Source organism: Hemiscyllium ocellatum, chromosome 19, assembly GCF_020745735.1.
Source record: "Hemiscyllium ocellatum isolate sHemOce1 chromosome 19, sHemOce1.pat.X.cur, whole genome shotgun sequence".
NCBI lineage: Eukaryota > Metazoa > Chordata > Chondrichthyes > Orectolobiformes > Hemiscylliidae > Hemiscyllium > Hemiscyllium ocellatum.
Genome location: NC_083419.1, coordinates 4276243 through 4294675, shown reverse-complemented (window position 1 = coordinate 4294675; position 18433 = coordinate 4276243). Strand labels below are relative to the sequence as shown.

General features: G+C 39.1%; 2 protein-coding genes across 8 annotated transcripts in view; one reads left to right on the top strand and one right to left on the bottom strand.

Moving 5' to 3' along the window:
• Window positions 1–5280, top strand: part of chpt1 (choline phosphotransferase 1) — a 32817-nt gene extending 27537 nt beyond the window's left edge. Inside the window, exons 8-9 of one of the 4 annotated variants that reach the window (XM_060839611.1) lie at window positions 1067–1174; window positions 4297–5280. In XM_060839611.1, coding sequence (XP_060695594.1) covers window positions 1067–1174; window positions 4297–4383 — 195 coding nt within the window. In that variant the 3' untranslated portion in view covers window positions 4384–5280. Of the gene's footprint in view, window positions 1–1066; window positions 1221–4292 lie in introns of all 4 variants that reach the window. The other 3 variants (XM_060839612.1, XM_060839613.1, XM_060839614.1) reach the window with 3 other exon arrangements.
• Window positions 5281–9902: 4622 nt separating this feature from the next.
• gnptab (N-acetylglucosamine-1-phosphate transferase subunits alpha and beta) overlaps window positions 9903–18433 on the bottom strand; it is an 86034-nt gene continuing 77503 nt past the window's right edge. For all 4 annotated transcript variants that reach the window (XM_060839599.1, XM_060839598.1, XM_060839600.1 and 1 more), the window contains 2 exons: window positions 17252–17342; window positions 9903–11924 (listed from right to left, as the gene is read on the bottom strand). In XM_060839599.1, coding sequence (XP_060695582.1) covers window positions 11847–11924; window positions 17252–17342 — 169 coding nt within the window. In that variant the 3' untranslated portion in view covers window positions 9903–11846. The remainder of the gene's footprint in view (window positions 11925–17251; window positions 17343–18433) is intronic.

Below are 18433 nucleotides of genomic sequence, written 5' to 3'. Positions count from 1 at the left end.
ATACTCAACACACTGACCACTAAAAGCAAGCATACCAAACATCATCTTCACTGCCCTGTCAACCTGCGAATCCAGCTTCAAGGAATTATGAACCTGCACTCCAAGGATTCTTTGTCTGGTAATACTGAAACATTTTGAACACTGAGAGAAGGTTAGAAATGCTGACCAAAGGTTTAGTCAAGAGGGTTCATTGGAGAAGCACAGATACTTAGTAATGTCCTTTGGTTCGATGCATCACAGGAACAGAGAGAAAATACATCAAGTAAATTGGTTGGTGGGGAGAGCTCATCTCTATAAAGTTGTGGAGACCAGACTTATATACCGTTAAGTGAGCAAGGTGAAGGCAGCTAATCTGGTAAATCAGGCAGTACTTAGACATTTAATTGAGTAATAAGAGATGTACAGCATAGAAACAGACCTTTCGGTCCATGCCGACCAGCTATCCTAAACTAATCTAATCCCATTTCCCAGCACTTGGCCCATTTCCCTGTAAACCAATCCCATTCTTATACAAAATAAAAAACAAAATGTTGTGGAGGAAGACTCCAGAGATGCTGCCAGACCTGAGAGAAACCAAGTTAACATTTTGAGTCTGATTCAACTTAGCTGCAAATGTGTTGCTGGTCAAAGCACAGCAGGTTAGGCAGCATCTCAGGAATAGAGAATTCGACGTTTCGAGCATAAGCCCTTAACTTAGTCAGGACTGAGTTCATCCAGCATTTTCTGCATCAATGCTAAATTTTCTGACTTGTTTTCCGTTCTCTTCAGTGCTTCACCTCTCTGTCTTGCTTTAACCTCAGCCCTTGGCAATCTCTTTGCTTCTGAGATTTTGGTCAATTTAGTGTCCTCATGCTAATCTTTCAGTTAATGGGGACTGTGCCTTCCTCCACCTCAGCTCTGAAACACAACAGCTTCTGGAAGCCTATTGCAGCTTGCCAATCTGTGGCTAAATGTCCGATCTGTTTGATAAGCTTCGGACATTTTCCCAGTGTATGACATTGCTGTTTAAATGCTTGTTGTTGAATATCACGAGATGAAAATGAGTCATGTTTTAATTTTTTTCCAGGTTTTCTCACTGTGCGATTTGTTGGTTTACTGCACTGCAGTCTGCATACAGATTGCATCACACCTCCACATTGAAGTCTTCCGAATCCCATACCAAGCTTCTGAACAGGTTCAGAACCATCATGACTGACAATTTGCCCAAAGGGAGGAGGAAGGTATGGAGAGGGACCACACAACTGAAAACAGGCCTTTATCTAGTGCCACAAATCCTAACCAACTACTAAACCCAACAGACCTTATTAATCTAGAGGACCCTGTAATTATTACTTAAACAATTTCATTGTGATTTCATGTGAGGTGTGGAGTATCAAATTGGCCAAACCTGCACTTGTGTTTGTTTAATTAAACTTAAAATCTTTTCCACTGTTACCGTTCATTGTAAGACCGTGCGGTTGGGATCTCTGTTTGAGGATCTATGCAGCCAGGTGCTGGGACAGTCTCAGTGAGAGACACCTATCATTGCCATGAAGCACCCAGTCTCAGACAGGGATATGCTGAAATAATTAAAACCTAGTAACTGGCTGGTCTTGGGGAAAGCTGGTATAAGGCAAGAGGAAATCAGTCAAAATCTGATTTGTTCCTAAGTTGCTGTCCAGTGATCATATTTATGCAATTGGGTATAATGGAAATAAACTATGAGGGACCAACATTTATCTGTGGATAACCTCCTTCCCTAGAATTGTAGGGCACCATTACTCATGTAGAAAGGAGAGTATCATATTGACTCAGATGAACATTGAATGCTAATGGTGTCTTGTGTATAATGAATTTCCTCCTCCTGATGGGCAAATCTCTCTTTGAATCATTGTAAGCTTCTGCTGTGAGGCTCCCTATTTTAATTTTGTTGTTTGTTCTGCAAGGCAGTTTTAGACAAATGGTTAAAACATGATAAAGTGAGTAAAGATTGCATATGGATAATGAAGCAGTTTCTCAAGTAGAGATATTAACTTTTTTTTAACATGTTTTGTTATACAGTCATAACCTGAAGTCTTGTTCTGTGCAATATAATCAAACTGAGAATGCAAACAACGCATCATGTTGTCTGTACTCCAAATTCCCAACAGCTCAGTACCACCTTCTGCCAAGGCAGTGAGGATGAACGATAAATGCTCGCTGAGCCAATGAAATCCAGAGCCTGTGAATGAATTTGGTTCAATTGTTAGGCATTCAAATAAACATGGAACAGTAAGAGAGGTGGGAAACTGGGGAGGTTAGGGATTTGGAGATAAATTTCATCGCCAAAGCATCCAAGAATTTTGTTGTTACATTGCACTGTAGTTCTGTGAGTTAGTGGTGGTTGATTTACGGATAGACAGAAGGTTTACACTATATAATCATTGTTTTTCCACGATCACTGGGTTTAAACCCTGAGCACTCTTCCTAACATTACTGTATCTACACCATATGGTCTATAACAGTTCAGGAAGGCGGCTCATCACCACCTTCTTGAGGGGAACTGGCAATAGGGAGTAAACGCAGGCCTCAGCAGCAGTGCCAGGTGACTTGAATGTGCATGCTTTAAAAATGAAATAAACAATGTAAACCATCTGTTCATTAATTGAGCAAGCTGCCAAATTTTCCTAATAACTTTAGCTCTCCCATAGGTTTTTGATATCATAGAATTTCTAGTGTGGAAACAGGCTATTTGGCCCAACAAGTCCACACCAACCGTATGTTGTACTGTCTAATAGTGAAACAGACTAAATAATGGAGCAATGATTACTCTTAATACAAATAAAGGAATATTCAGATTACTAGATTACTACGAGACTATGTTACTTGCTAAACTTTTCCAACTGTAAAATTGGATGTTAAAAGTGGAGCTCCTCGGGTTATCTATATATACTGCAATTGTTTTTTTCTTTTATGGTGGGAAAGTTACTTAACGTAGCTCTTAGCAAACACTTTTGTCTCTTGTATTGTCTTTCTACGTTTTCCAATTAAACTAAAAATCAAATCGACATAAACTGTTTTGTCTCATTAACTTTGCATCATCCAGAAATAGAATGAAGTAGCTTTTGAAGGGCTTAGTTTTGAACAACAGCATCTTGCAGTTATATTGTGCCTTGTGTTTAGAATAAACATACACAGGTTTCAGAACAGGACAAGGCCATCATTTCCATTCCACCATTCAGAGATCGTGGCTATAGTGTATCTTGGTCCCACTTACCACCTTGGTTTTGTATTTCACAATAACTTCGGCCTCACAAACATGGCTCCGTCTCAACTTGAAAATTTCAATTGATCCTCAGCCATTTCAGGCTAAAGATTCTAGATTCCCCAGATACTCTGAAGAAATAGTTTGTGACATCATTCTGTGACTGGTCTGGATCCAAGTTTAAGGTTGCTCCCTTAGCACCAGGAGGAGCTCCTTCAGTTATCTCTTCACTGATCATGAATAGCTTGGTCATAACTTGTTTGTATCTTCTAAGTGCAAGCAAATACAATCCAACAATTCAACTCAAATAGTCCTGCTATCACTCGACAAAGTGCTACATTTGGAGGTTTGACAGGACACTTCACCTGGTGAGAAGCCTTGATATAGGTTCACTATCAAGCCTGTTACTACACCTGGCAGAAACTTGGGACAGCTTTGGAGAGGGGGACTGTTAATTTAAGAGTGGCATTTTAATATTAAAGGATTAGTTTAAAATATTACCCTGGGTGGGATTTTCATGAGTGGTATAAAACAAGGTGAGTTGTAACTAGAGTTAGATTTCCACACTGCTTCAGACTGCATGTTACTTTCATCATGTCTTATATTTAAGATGCTTAAGCTGCTAACAAGTGTACTTGTTGGTTTTTGGATAGGTGATTAATTTGTTATTTTGTTAGATAGGTTAATCATACCTTTACAAATTCCCAATTTTGTGATACATTGGCTTAAGTCTTAACATGATTGAGAAATTCTAATATGAAAATGCTTTAAGTCACTGATTTTTTAAAATGTTTGACAGTAACTATGCAATATTTTATCAAATAAAGCATTGCTGACAAGCTTATTATCTCAATGTTTGTAGCAACCTTAACAAAAGCTTATATTGTTTCTTTGTAGCATCATTTCTGCCCAGTGCATAAGTGGCCTGGTTAACTCAACTAATCCAAAGCCCTCAAATTAAATACTAACAACCTGAAGGGGTATCTTTGGGCTTTGTTAGAAACTGCAGCTAATGTGCATTGAGCAATTTGTTATAACTTTAATATATTAACTGTATTATGTTGCATAGGTAGACAGTCCAGCTCCTGTCCCCCCTCAGAACAACATGGGTTGAAGAGACTTGCAAACATTCGCCGTCTGTTCTCGTTGCTGTCACATGAAGGGGAGAATTGTTAGACGTGGACAACCTATAGGTTTACATATACTTCATTGCAAAAACAAATCTGATCTTTATAATATGATAATTACTGTTGGGTAAATTGATTTTTTTGTATTAAATTGTTGCTGGCAATTTTTTAAAACAAAACAATCTTTAAACAATGAAATCACATTTATGCTGTGCTTCATTTGATGTATTTTCTGTGTACACTCTTTCAATTTGGCAAGCTACAAGATAAATGTTATTGACTACCTGTGTCATAATCCTGTTCTGTAATCTTTTCTCTTCTGAATTTCTTGCTGCAATCTAGTGAAAAGGATTGTGTTGCTTCTTTCCGGGTAAGTTAAATGACTTTAATTATGAAATTCACACAGAGGTTGGTGCATGTATGGAATGAGCTACCAGCGGAAATGAAGGAGGCTAGTATAATTACAGCATTTAAAAGGCATCGGGATGAGTATATGAATCGGGAGGGCGTGGAGGCCAAGTGCTGGCAAATGGGACTAGATTAGGGTGGGATATCTGATCAGCGTAGAAGAGTTGTACCAAAGGGTCTGTTTCTGTGCTATCTCTATGACTCTATAATGGAGAAACTCAGTAGGCCTGGCAGTATCTGTGGATAGAAAGCAGAGTTGCTGTTTTGAGTCAAGGGTCACAGGCTTCTCACCAACTCTGCTTTCTCTTCACGGATGCTGCCAGACCTGCTGAATTTCTTCAAATATTTCTGTTTTTGTATCAGATCTTTACTATCTACAGTTTTGTTTTACTTATGAATTATTCCATTATTTATGCAAACTTGATATATTCAAAGACTCTAAAATTGTCAATCAATAATATTTTGACAACAGTTTTCACATACTTCGGAACCAACAATAGTCAATAAAATCTGTAATTCCCCCTCCTGTGTGTCGCTGTTCCCTTCTTCCACTCTTTCAGACTTTTGTTCATGGAGCTCTAACGAGGAAGCATAGTGCCCACAAAATCAAATGTCACATTTTGGTCCATCATGAGTGCTCCAACAGAGCTATTCAATTATTTCCAGCACCTCCTGCGTTTCTCCCCAGAGCCCCAATAACTTTTGCCTTTTGAAGTATTTATCCAAATCTCTTTCAGAAGTTACAAGTTACAATTTGATCTGCTTCCAAGATCTTACCAGGCAGCGCGTTCTGGATTGTAGGAACTCAGTATTTAAGAATGGTCTATTTGTTTGTGGGAATCAATTAGTATTTACTGCCCATCTCTTGCAGTGTTAGTTGTGAGCCATCTGCTTCAGTTCCTACATTCCATTAGTGTACTATTTTATAGTATGTTGGGAGTGCCAGGATTTCATCTTACGATTCTTCTGTCACTCTCCTCAAATCTACGTTTTGATTACCTGCCAATTTCTTCTTATTTCATCAGTATCCTTCCAACTTTCCAAGACATGAGGGTCATGGATTGGGTGAATAGTCAAGGTGTTTCCCCAGGGTAGGGGAGTCTAAAACTAGAGGCATAGATTTATGGTGGCGAGGGGAAAGATTTAAAAGGGACCCAAGGGGCAACTATTCACACAGAGTGTGGAGCATGTATGGAACGAACGGTCAGAGGATGTGGCCGACATAAATACAATTACAACATTTAAAAGGCATCTGGATGGGTACATGAATAGGAAGAGTTCAGAGGGATATGGGCCAAATACTGGCAGATAGGACTAGATTAATTTAGTATATCTGGATAAGTTAGACCAAATTATCTCTTCAAAAATTGGAGGTGTAGTGGACAGTGGAGTTACCTCAGTGGACAATGGGATTTTGATCAGATGGGCCAATGGGCTGAGGAGCAGCAAATAGAGTTTAATTTTGATAAATGTGAGGTGCTGCATTTTGGAAAGACAAATCAGAGCATGACTTATACACTTAATGGTAAGGTCCTGGGAAGTAGACTCGCAGGTCGATAGGACAGTAAAGAAGGTGCATGGAATGCTTTCCTTTATTGGTCAGAGTACTGAGTGTACGATTTGGGAGGTCTTGTTGAGACTGTACATGACACATGTTAATCCTCTGATTCTACCAGCTTTCAAGTGTGGTTTATGGGACACAGTTAACCTTTGGCAACTTTTTTTTGGTTGGGGGGGGGGGTGGAATTGCACACAACTAACAACATGTCCTCACCATCCTACAAGGGGTGGACTTAGGAGAAGTCTCATCCAGTAGAATGTTCTGAATCTTCAAAATGTTCATGAAAATGTTATCAAGCATGTTCAAGACTGAGACTGCGAGATTTTGCAAACTTATAGGGATCACTGGTGGGAAAAACTCCTCATGCAATGAGTAGTAATGACCTGAAAGTCAATCTCCATGAGAGCGGTGGAAGCAAAGAATATCAATAATTTTGAAACAAAAAATTGTATGAGCACAAAGGACTCTGGGACAGAAGAGTATAATGGGACTTTGTTGTACAGAGAGCCAGTAAAGACTTGATATTCACAGGGGCCTCTTCCTTCTGTGCTGTAAATGGAACTGACTTTAGGTAGATTTGCCATGTCCTTGACTGAGTGATCATCTGGCCAACTCCAATTTCTCACAATAACTGCTTAAAATAACAGAAAGTTGTAACTTACATTTCCAGAGCACTTTTCATGCCTTCATATGTTCCAAAGCACTTTATGGTCATTTGAATACTTCAAAAACATTCCTAACGTGCGGCTATTAAATCCCTCTGAGTGCTAATCTAGACATGCCTTCCAACCGCATGCTCTGACCGTAGGAATTTACCTGGTTGTTGGATGGCGAAATCTTGCAGACTGCAAATCCTGGAATATGCTGGGAATGAATTTGAACTGAATCAGATGGACATAATAAAAACTGGAGAAGTTGGATGCAGTTATGTCTCCAGCCGACTGAAAAGAACTGTAAACTGATGTGAATAAACATTAACTCTGCTTGCATAGAGGAAGTTTGAAATTTAATTATAATAAAGACTTATTAGTAAAATAACATTGAAAATGTACAGTTTCAAATGTTACCACTCAATATGTGAATAACCTTGCTTTAAATACTGCCTGCTGTCCTGTAAAAGATTAAAAACCATTTGCTCTTGGTCTGGCCTCATCCAAAGTGCACACAAAGGCAATTCTTGTTTGTGGGAGTAAATGGTAAAAGCAAAAACAAGTTGATGAAAGAAGGGATTCAAACATTAAAAAACATCGCAAAGATCAAACAACTGTAGACTGCCAAATCACCAAACATGCATGTTTAGCTTCTCCCATGAACCTTCAACCAGCACACAAGGCCCTTTGTGAAGCAAAGGTCAATATTTACAATATCATGTTTATGGCTCATACATATTTCAGTGTTGTTTACAAGTTTAGAACAACTTTAGTGTACAATTGTACAGCACTACTTACTGTACAGAGCAGCCGCAGCAGAAGTGGAGCCCCTGTAACAATGATATCCTGATAGATGAGATGATGAGGAGTGAAGGTGTTACCAGTATGGACCAGTTTAGATCAAATGGCCTGTTTTTGTGCTGCTGATTCAACATAATAGATAACAGTAGGCAATTCAGCCCTTCAAACCTGCTCCACTATTCAACACAATAATGTCTGATTCTTTAACTTAATGCTATACTATTTCCCCATACGCTTTGACTACCTTTTGCTTCCAAAAATCTATTTTTTTCTTAAATGGTTAAAGTGATATGGCTCTACAGTCTTCTGCCGCTTTCAGCATTACCCAGGTTCTTCACCCTCTGAGTGAAGAAATCGTTCCTTGTTTCAGTCTAAAGTAGCCTGCCACATATATGGAGACTCAGCCACTGGTCTGGACCCCCGTGCCAGGGGGAGCATCAATCCTGCATCAAATCACAACACTTGCGAACTAAGTTACTAAAAGTTAAAATGATTTCATACTTAGTAATATTTTGCAAATTGTGTTGAAAGATTGTGGAGATACCTGGGATTTAAAAAGTCATTAGAAAGACAGTGGAACAGTTTTAAAGTTTACTTTCGGTTCCCGGTAACTGTTGGTCTTTATTTTTAATCTCATTCAGCGAAAACACCTGTTTTTATTTCTGGACTTGTGTTCAGCAGTTTTCGGGCATGGAGCTAGTTGGTTTTTAGTTAGGAAAGCTTGCTGAAACTGACTCAGCTTGTATTTCCTGTTCCTGAAGCACTTTTGTAATGAATCCAGTGAAATCTGACTGGCCTCATGAAGGACAACTGGAAGATATTTTGATGGCGTTTCCTGAGCAAGCTGTGTCTGTCAAGACCCCAGAGACACTGCCTGTTTAGTGACAATTATACTCACATGGTGAGATGTCAGACTGACAGGAATCTGAACATCTCAAACCTAATCCTTTGTTTTCAAGATAGATTTTCCGGAAGGTTTTCTTTCTTTCAAAGTGAAACTCTGTCAACAGAATTGTTCTTTCATCCCCTTCACCCAGTCTGTGCATGTGGGGCTTTGGATTATTTAGTGGGGGAAACAATTTTGTTTTCATTTTGCAAACTAAATGTGTTAATTAGTTTTGGATCTTCATTTAACAAATTTTGTTCTAAAATAAACAAACTTTGTTTATTTAAAAATCTTTGTTGATGAATTTTTAAGAATATTTAATATAAAGAAAACAAACAATTGGCCATTTTGGGAACCAGATATAATAATTAAAATGATGTGACCTGTGGAGTACTGGAATTAGGGAAAGAAAAAGAGACAGTGCACTCCTATCATCTCAGTCATAAAGTTAAAGTCAAGATCATTTAAACTGTATAAGTGTAACTTTATATTTTAAATTAGATTTATGATTATCTGTACTCAATATTACTTAATTGCGATTCTCAGATTTATAAACAAGACAAATAATCTGGTGTTTAACGTTTTGATGTTGGATGGTAAAATACATTAATGAATTAAGTCATGTAAACTTTAAGGACCAAATGGCCCCAAACACGGTTTGTGGGGGGTAAAACATTGAAGCATGTTAAAAATCAGCTCCCTCCAACACTGACGCTCAGTTGCAGCAGTGTAGTAAAGAATCTGCAAGATGCACTACAGTAACTCACCAATGCTGCTACGATAGCATCTACCAAACACACAACTTTAGTCATATTCAAGGATGCATAAGAATCTCAATTCTTGCAAGTGCCTTTTGCGAAGGCAGTTTGTCACCTCTTCTCAAGAGTGAATTAGGACTAGCAATAAGGGCTGGCCCCATGAGTGATGCCTGCATCTCATAACTGATTTAAAAAAAAATTCTCTCCATGTCACATCCTGTCCCAAACTAGAAATCTATCATCCCACTGTCATCACTGAGTATAAATCCTGGAACACTCTCTCTGACATTGGGAGTCTCTCCACCACACATCTATAATAGCTTTAGGTAGGTCACTACTATATTGTGGAATGAAATTAGGTGAGCAGTACATGCTGGCTCTGTCAAAAATGCCCAGACCTGGGAATGAATAAACATTGAAGTCAGAGCCAGATACAGCAGTGAAGAAAATGTGGCTATAAAACCGATCAAACACAAAGTAACATTTCCAACATTTTGTATTTATTTCAGATTTCCAGAATCTGTAATATTCCACTTTTGTCCGAAGAGTGCATTTCAGTTTTTGTGCAGGCACAAGACAGATTCCTTCTAATTTTGCAACAGTGTAGCATACATTTTTACACAACTGAAGATTTCATCATTCAAATACTCAAGACATCACATTTGTTCAGTGATACTTTGAATCTAAACTTAATTCTGCAAAAGTCAATAAGCTTTTTTCACAAATTCCCTATTTACAGAGTGACATTTCTACCTTTAAAATGTGCAACAGTTCTTTTAAAAAGAACTCACACAGCATGACCTTCACAAAAAGGAAAAGACTAGATTTACAAACAGCTGCACTACATTCTGGTCAAAGCTGTGTGATTGCAGCTAAGTCTGCTCTGATCAGATTTATGACAAGGCTGAATGGGTTATGATTGGTTCAAAGGATGTCAAATGGGTTAATCTGATGAATTGCCACAAATGGCAGTAAGACCTTCTCCACATTTTCAAACCAATGAAGGCATCATTACTAAAAATAACGAATGACTAAAGGGTCATGTTGGAGAGATATTCTGGGTATCTTTTACTGCTTTAAAACAGCTATTTAAGGATTTGTGTCAATTTCAAGAATTTATGTAGAAAAAGAATGACATCCTCCCAAGCAAAGTGATAATAGGAGAGAAAAGTTATCCTGGTTAAATGTCGTTTGTTGACTTGGAGATCAAAGACTGGTATGTGCTCCTGATGATTCTAATCAAATATGTTTTTTTAAAATTCCTTGTTGTCAAAACCTGATTTTAAATCCAAGACCGAAAGTTTAAGAATTGTGCATTTTCTTCCATTTCAATGGGATTGGTCTCTGCTCCTTAAGGGGGAAAACATTTCCCCTGAAAAATGGATTAACTTAAACAAAAATGAATAAATTTATTTTTAGCCAATTCATAAAAGTTGAAACCACCTTCTCTAAAATAAATAAATATCTAATACTAAGACAGGCACTTGGGAATTGCTGTGAGGTGTGGCGAATGAGTAAGTAATGGGAAGATTAGATTCTTCTTTTATGCTCAATAAATACTACCTGGTGACTGTTAAAATACATTTTATGTAAAAATTGGAGGGACAGCAATAAAAATGCTGTTATAGCAGGTCAGCATGTGTGCTGCTTTCGAAGGGCACAGTGGAGTGTCGACAATTCAGTTGGATAGAATTCTAATATCATAAAGGACCTATAACGCTTCATGTTTTGTACATCTGCAGAAGTGTGATAAAATACATTGTTTCCCCACATTAACTGGAGTGTACATTGCAAATACCAAGCCAGCATCATTAACGCATGTTTCCATCTTTGCTCTTTGTAACCTTTGTGGTCACTGCAAAGAAATGCCACAATATTTTTCTTTCACAACTTAACACATGGAGAAAAGGTATTTGTGTTCTTTTATAGTGCAGTAGCCCAACCCACCACCCACAACAATATTATTCCATGAAGGATGTCAGTTCATTTGGCATGGAATGGCACTTGAATAACTGATTTAGAAAGTAGGCCCACCAATTTCCTTTGCAAGCTCAGGTTTGACCGTTGTTTCCTGGTGACACGTTCTTTTGACTTATCCGCTTGCTTCCAATAACTTTTGGTTCAGGTTAAAATGTCAAGGGTCTAAATACTGCCAAACCCAGACAGCCGACAACCAACAACGGAGATCTCACCACCTCTGTTCTGCAAAGATCCTCATTTTCTGGAGCTGTACATTTCAGGTTAATAACATGGTGATTAGTGAAGAATTCTTCCCCTTTGGTACATTCACAGATTCTTGTTGATTTCCTTCATTCAATTGTTCGGATTTGTTTTCCTTCGGTGAATAATTGCCTCCAGAATGTTTTTCATTGTTGCTGGCCAGCTGTCTGAATTCTATATTAGGATCTGAGGGACAGCTGTGTTCTCGTTTTCTACACACTGCTTCGGTCTGGAGCAACATTCATGTACACCCGTCTCCTTGGAAAAACTTTTCGCTTAAGTGCAATCAACTGAAACGAAAGCAATTGATGTCAGACCACAATAAACAATCCCATTGCATGAAAGTGGATCTTTTGGACATGGTATGATACTAATTTACAATTACTTTTAACAGCACAACTAATTATGCATAAAGTATCTGCTTTTAATGGTATGACAGGAGCTAGTGTAAGAATTTATTTGACCCATCAAGTTCATGCCAGCTCCCTACAGAACAATCCAGCCATCCCACCACCAAACTTGTAATGCTGTGGGAATCAAGTGTATTTCCTTCAAGTGTCTATTCAATTTCATTTTGAAATCTGTGTGTCAGCATTCAGCACCTTCTGAGCAGTGACTTCCTTTGTCTCTTTCACTTTTAAAGTCCACTGAATGCTTAATTTCTTTGCCCCGCAAAAAATAGCCTCTTCCTGATCCTACACAGCTTTCCCTCTTTAGTATTGCCATATTATTGTCCTTCTTTATCTAAAGTGTTCCTCGATACTTCAGATCCTTGGAGTTCTTACCATCTTTAAGCCACAATTCCGTTACTCCCATTGCAGGTATCCCACACTGGTATTTGTGCTTGTAGCTCAGTAAGTTTATGTATGTGCACTGTAATCTGTTTTTGCATACCTCATGTCACTTCTACCTAACATGGCTGCATTTCCTTCCTATTTTGCAATACTCTTCCTTTATGCACCTTATTCTTCTTTTCTACTTCTTTATGGTCAGTCCCATTGTTCTACTAATCTCCCCAACCACACTAGCAATTCTCGCCATAAGGTCATGTCTCTTTTTGAATAGGTGCCTTGTCATAAAACTGATCCTAATGCCCTCAGAGTTTGGAGCTCTCCCTTCAGCATCTGGTACTCCATTGATCCTGGTTAAAGTTCCAGACTACAAGATAATTACAGACCAGGACCATTGGTAAAAGTCTGGCTGGTGAAACATAGCTATAACTGAAGTTTAAACTCTGGACATGCAATTCACCAAACATCACTGTGGCTAAGATCAATTATATGCCCGAAATCACGGGTTTACAAAGAATTAAATGTGGAAACCAAGTCTGAATTCCCAAGCAGAGTAAAACTTAAAGTAAACCATAGACTGGAGAATGTTAACTTAATGCCACAAGTGCCCACGTGTCCCTTAGGTTACATAAAGATTAAACCCATGTTTCCATTGCTAAGCTACAAGCCAAGGATACTAATAATCTTAGCGTTGCCATTTTTCAACCAACCAAGTCTAGCACAAGACTTCGATTGGGCCCATGTGATTTGCTACAAGGGTATTACAGGCTAATACATTATCTGCAGATAAAATACACATTATTAAAAAACATGATTTTAAAACCTCCACCAGCTGCATTGGGAGCAGGTCGAGGAGTTGGAAACAAAGATGACCTGCATGAAATACCTGTGTGCTAGTACTGAGCTACAACTACTCTCATTTCTCTTTCAAAGAAGAAACCAAAATGTACACCACAAGTAAAAGAATTTGTTAAATTTCTGAACAGTCAAATTTTCTAAGCGGCAAAACAAAATAAATAGCATTACCACACGTTTCTCTACAATAAAATCAGTAAGCCAATTGTTAACTGATTCCTAGATAGAAAATTCCAAGCCAGAATTATCAACAAAAACTAACCACCTCCAGCAATAATTCATATACAAACCATTTCCTGCACAAGCAAGGCAAGAGGCTGAAAGGCAATTGGACAAAGTGGGTTAAAGACATGAGGTGAATGGGAGGAGACAGGTAGGAGGGAAGCACAGAGTGAAGAGGAATTCCAGAGGTTTAAACATCTGAGCTAGGAACAATGAGGAGGGGCTGAGAGAATCAAGAGTTCATAGGGAATTGAATTCACTCAATATGTCAACCAGGATGGGTGTCTGGCCTTCAAACCTTTTACTGAATATAGACTAAAATAACTTCACAGGATGGGAAAGACAAAAATGCTACACAATTACAAGGGCATAAAAAAACAAAACTGCTGCAAGTATTCAGCATCTGGGCAGGAACACAATGGTAATTGATTAATGATCTTTCATCTGCTGAACATTTCTGGCATTTTGTTTTTATTTCCAATTTCCACCATGTAAAATATTTTGCAATGGCAAGGTATACCCAGAAGAGACCGGTAGGCCTGGATCTGATGGCTGAATAGGAAAAAACATGGAGAGAGACATGGTTTTACATCAGGGCAGTTTGCCCAAGGTTGAAAATTTAAAACTGACAATAACCAGACTACCACAATAAATCCAATTTCAGGAATTTTAAAAAAAAATTTGTTAACAATGTGAATGTTGCTGGCTAGATGGTCAGCTGCATACACGCACAGTACTGTTAAAGAGGGAGTTCCAAGACCTTGACCAAGCAACGGTGAAGAGACAGTGAAATAGTAAGGAGTCAGAATGACATGTGGATTGGAGAGGAACTTGCAGGTGATGGCGAGCCTTTGCATCTGCTGCCCCTGACATTCTAGGCAGGACAGGTTGCTGATTTGAGAAGTGCAATCCAAGGAGCCTTGGTAAATTGCTGCAATGCACGTTGTAGATGGTACACACTGTGGCTACTGTATGTTGCTGATGGAGGGAGTAGTTGTTGAAGATGATGGATGGGTTGTCAATCAAGCAGGCTCCTTTGTCTTGATGGTGTCAAGCTTCTTGAAAGTTGCTGGAGCCTCACTTACTCAGGCAAGTGGGGAGTATTCCATCACTCTCTTGACTTGGCCAGGCATTGTGGAGTCTTGAAGAGAGTTACTCACCACAACTTTCAAAGGCCCTGATCTGTATTTGTAGCCACAGTGTTTGTATGCCTAGTCCAGGTCAGTTCCTGGTGAATGGTAACCATCCAAGATATTGATGGTTGGGGGTTCAACAACAGTAATGCCACTAATGTCAAGTGGCAATGGTTTAATTCTCTTTTGCTGGAGATGGTCATTTCCTGACACATGCATGACACACACCCTACTTGCCATCTGTCAGCCCGAAACCTGGATATTGCACAAGACTTGCTGCTCATGGACATGGACATGGACTGCTTCATCATCTGAGGAATCATGAATCGTGTTGAACATTGTGCAATTATGACAGAGGGAAGGTCATTGATGAAGCAGCTGAAGACAACTGTGTGTAGGATACTTTCCTGTAGTGATATCTTGGAACTGAGATGCCTGAGCTCTAACCACCGCAAGCATCTTCTTTTGTGTTAGGTACAACTTTAATCAGTGGAGAGCCCCCTCCCAGTTATTCATACCGACTCCAGTTTTGCTAGGGTTCCTCAATGCCATCCTCGGTCAAATGATGCCTTAATGTCAAGGGCAATAATGCTGAACTCCTACCCCAAGTTGAGCACTTCTGCCTATGTTTGGATCAAGGCTGTAATGGGGCAGGAGTTAAGTGGCCCTGGCAGAACCCAAATGGAGCAGATTATTGTGGAGGAAGAAATACATGACCATGTTATCAATCAGCCTCCTCTTTCACTGAGATGATGACAGGTTAGAGATGTAGCAGCAATTGTCTTCCTACTTGTTATTATTGTCTGCACCATCCCTCCCTGAGTCTTTTGGCTTATTGCCAATCTCCTGCCCTTTTTCCTGTAACCAGCACAATGCTTCTACTTAATCAGTTAATGCCCTTTGTAATGCCTCAATTGAAACTGCCTGCCCCACACTTCCAAACAGACCCTAACTGCTCACTGTGTGAAAAAGTTTCTCCTCATCTTCCATTTGCTTCTTTTGCTGAACACTTTAAATACCTGCTCTCTGGTTCCCAATCTGCTTGTCTTCCATCCACTCTGACCAGATCCCTTATGATTTTGAAAACTTATATCAAATTTCCACTGCCACCTCTTCAAAAAACAAAAAGTAAAAAGACGCTTTCAGCCAATTCAAAGACAGAGCCTTTTTTTTGCCAACTGAATTTCTGTCATTGAAGCCTAAAGCATTTGCAACAATATTCTGCCAGAAATATCAACGTTATCTATCTCTGTCTCCTCTGCAGGTCCCCAGTATCAGGGAGCCAGTCTTCTGCCAATTTGATTCACTCCATGTAATATCAAGAAATGGCTGAAGGTAATAGATATCACAAAGGCTCTGGACCCTGACTACATTCAGGCAACAACACTGAATTTGTGCTCCTGAACTTACCAACACAATCCTCCATAACAACATCCTTGGGGTTACCACTGACCAGAAACCCAACTGGACTTGCCACATAAACACAGTTCAGATACTAGGAACTCTGAAACAAGTAATTCACCTCCTGACTCCCCAAAACCTGATCACCATCTACAAGACACAAGTCAGGAGTGTAATGGAATATACCCCACTTGCCTGGATGGGTGCAGCTCCAACAACACTCCAAAACCTCAACATCCAGGACAAAACCGCCCGCTTTACTGGCACAACATGCACTCTCTGCACCATCAAGTCACAGATGGTAATCAGAAGTGCGCACCATCTACAATTAAGCACCAAAGCTCCTTAAGACAGCATCTTCCATGAAGGACAAGTGCAGCAGATGGTCAGGAACACCACCAATCCTTCCAAGTTCCCCTCCAAGCCACTCACCATTTGACTTGTAAATATATTGCTATTCATTCAGTGTTACTCAGTCAACACCCTGGAATGCCCTCCTTAATAGCATTGTGGTTTTACCAACAGCAAATGGACTGCAGCAGCTGAAGAATATAGCTCACACTACCTTCGCTATGGAACTTAAGGATGTACAATAAATGCTTGCCAAGCCAACAACACAAAGATCCCATGAATTAGAAAAAACAACGCAGTATTTGGCTTTTTTTAGGTTTATCCTGTAGCCCCAGTCAAACAGACTGATTACATTTAACTAGAAGTGCATCAAACAAGGTTACTTCAGCTGCAAGGTGAGACTAAAAACATGTCCTGAAACAATTCTTGGAGACAGAACAGAAAGCATGTCTGTTGAGCAAACAGCTATATAAAAATGACAAAATTTCAAATACCTTAATAAGCACCATCCCAGGGACATTTTTTTAAAAAATATCGCTGAGCAGTGATTCTACTTTTAACATCCATGAGGGAGAAATGAAAAATAATTTGAAATCTAGAACCACAGATTACAGCATAGTAGGCAGCCATTTAGCAAATGTCCATGCCAAATCTTTGTTCAAATAATCTCAATGCTAGTACATTTACTGTAGTTTTGAATGCTCCTCACTGACGCTTAACACCATCAAACTGCTTAATCATCTTAAAAATATTGATGAGAATATTGACTGCTCTGCTCCAGTGGAAACAATCCTGCTAGCTACACTGAAGGTATTTCATGAAGATCAGTTTTAATAAAAGACTAAAAATTCAAGATTAACAAACCTGTTCAGCAAAGAAAGAAGAAACTGTGAAGATAATTAGTGTCACCAGCACACAGTGTGTCCAAAACTTCAACTTATCTCTATAAGCCCTCCTGTAATAAAAAAAGAAGTTACAATTCAGTTGGAACCATTGGCAGTAAATTGTAATAGTGTTAGCAGACATAAAACTGTACTGTGTCAGCTGGGAACGCAGGCTAGACCACAAATGAAATTCAGTATATGCCACAACAACATTACATTAGGGAGGAAATGAATAGTGTCCGTACAGGTGCATAGAAAGAGGATAGAGAAATAAAAAAAAACAAATGAAGTCTTTGAGGGGTCACTTATTTCCCAGCTACTAACAGCAAGTTTTAGAGAACTACTTATTACAGACTGATCTTCCTCACTGTTGACTGTGCACACCCATGGGAAAGTGTGGAGGGGACAACTGGTTTACAAACAAGGAACATAAAAGTCTGGACATCTGACCATCAAACATGTAAAACATGCCCTCAAATTAGCTGAAGTTGAGTAACTTTAATAATTTTAAGCAAGTGCCTTTTTAATCTGTAAAAAAAGAATTGATGACAAAGCCACAAGTCTCTTGGAATGGACTAGTTTCAATTACTCCAGCTTAAAACTTTGCATGAGAAACATTTTGCTCTCTAGAATGCAATAAGAGATCTTTGCTTTAAGTTCATAAGCCTTTTGCTTCTCTTACATAACAAGTAGTTCATACTGCTGTAAAGAAAACAATGACCCTCTGAAATGTTATCATACAGGATTCAAAACTGAACTCTGTTTCTCTCCCCAGTGAAGATCCACACTTCTTTGTCAATTGAGATAATAGGATTCTTAAGGGGCTTGACAGAATAAATGCTGAGACAATATTTCCCCTGATGGGAAAGGCTAAGGCACCAGGACATAGTCTCAGAATAAAAGGGATACCAACTTAAGACTCAGATGAGTCTTTGGAACTCATTGCCACAGAGAACTGTGGGGTCACAGTCCTGCATATTTAAGGCTGAGATAGTTAGATTCTTGATCAGTCAGGGAATCAGATGTTAAGGGGAAAATGCAGGAAAGTGGATGTGAGGAATATTGGATCATCCATGATCCCAATGAATTGCACAGCAGCCAATTCTTGTTCCTATTTCCTAAGGTCTTACCAGCAGCGAGAGATATTTGTGTGTCATTTTCT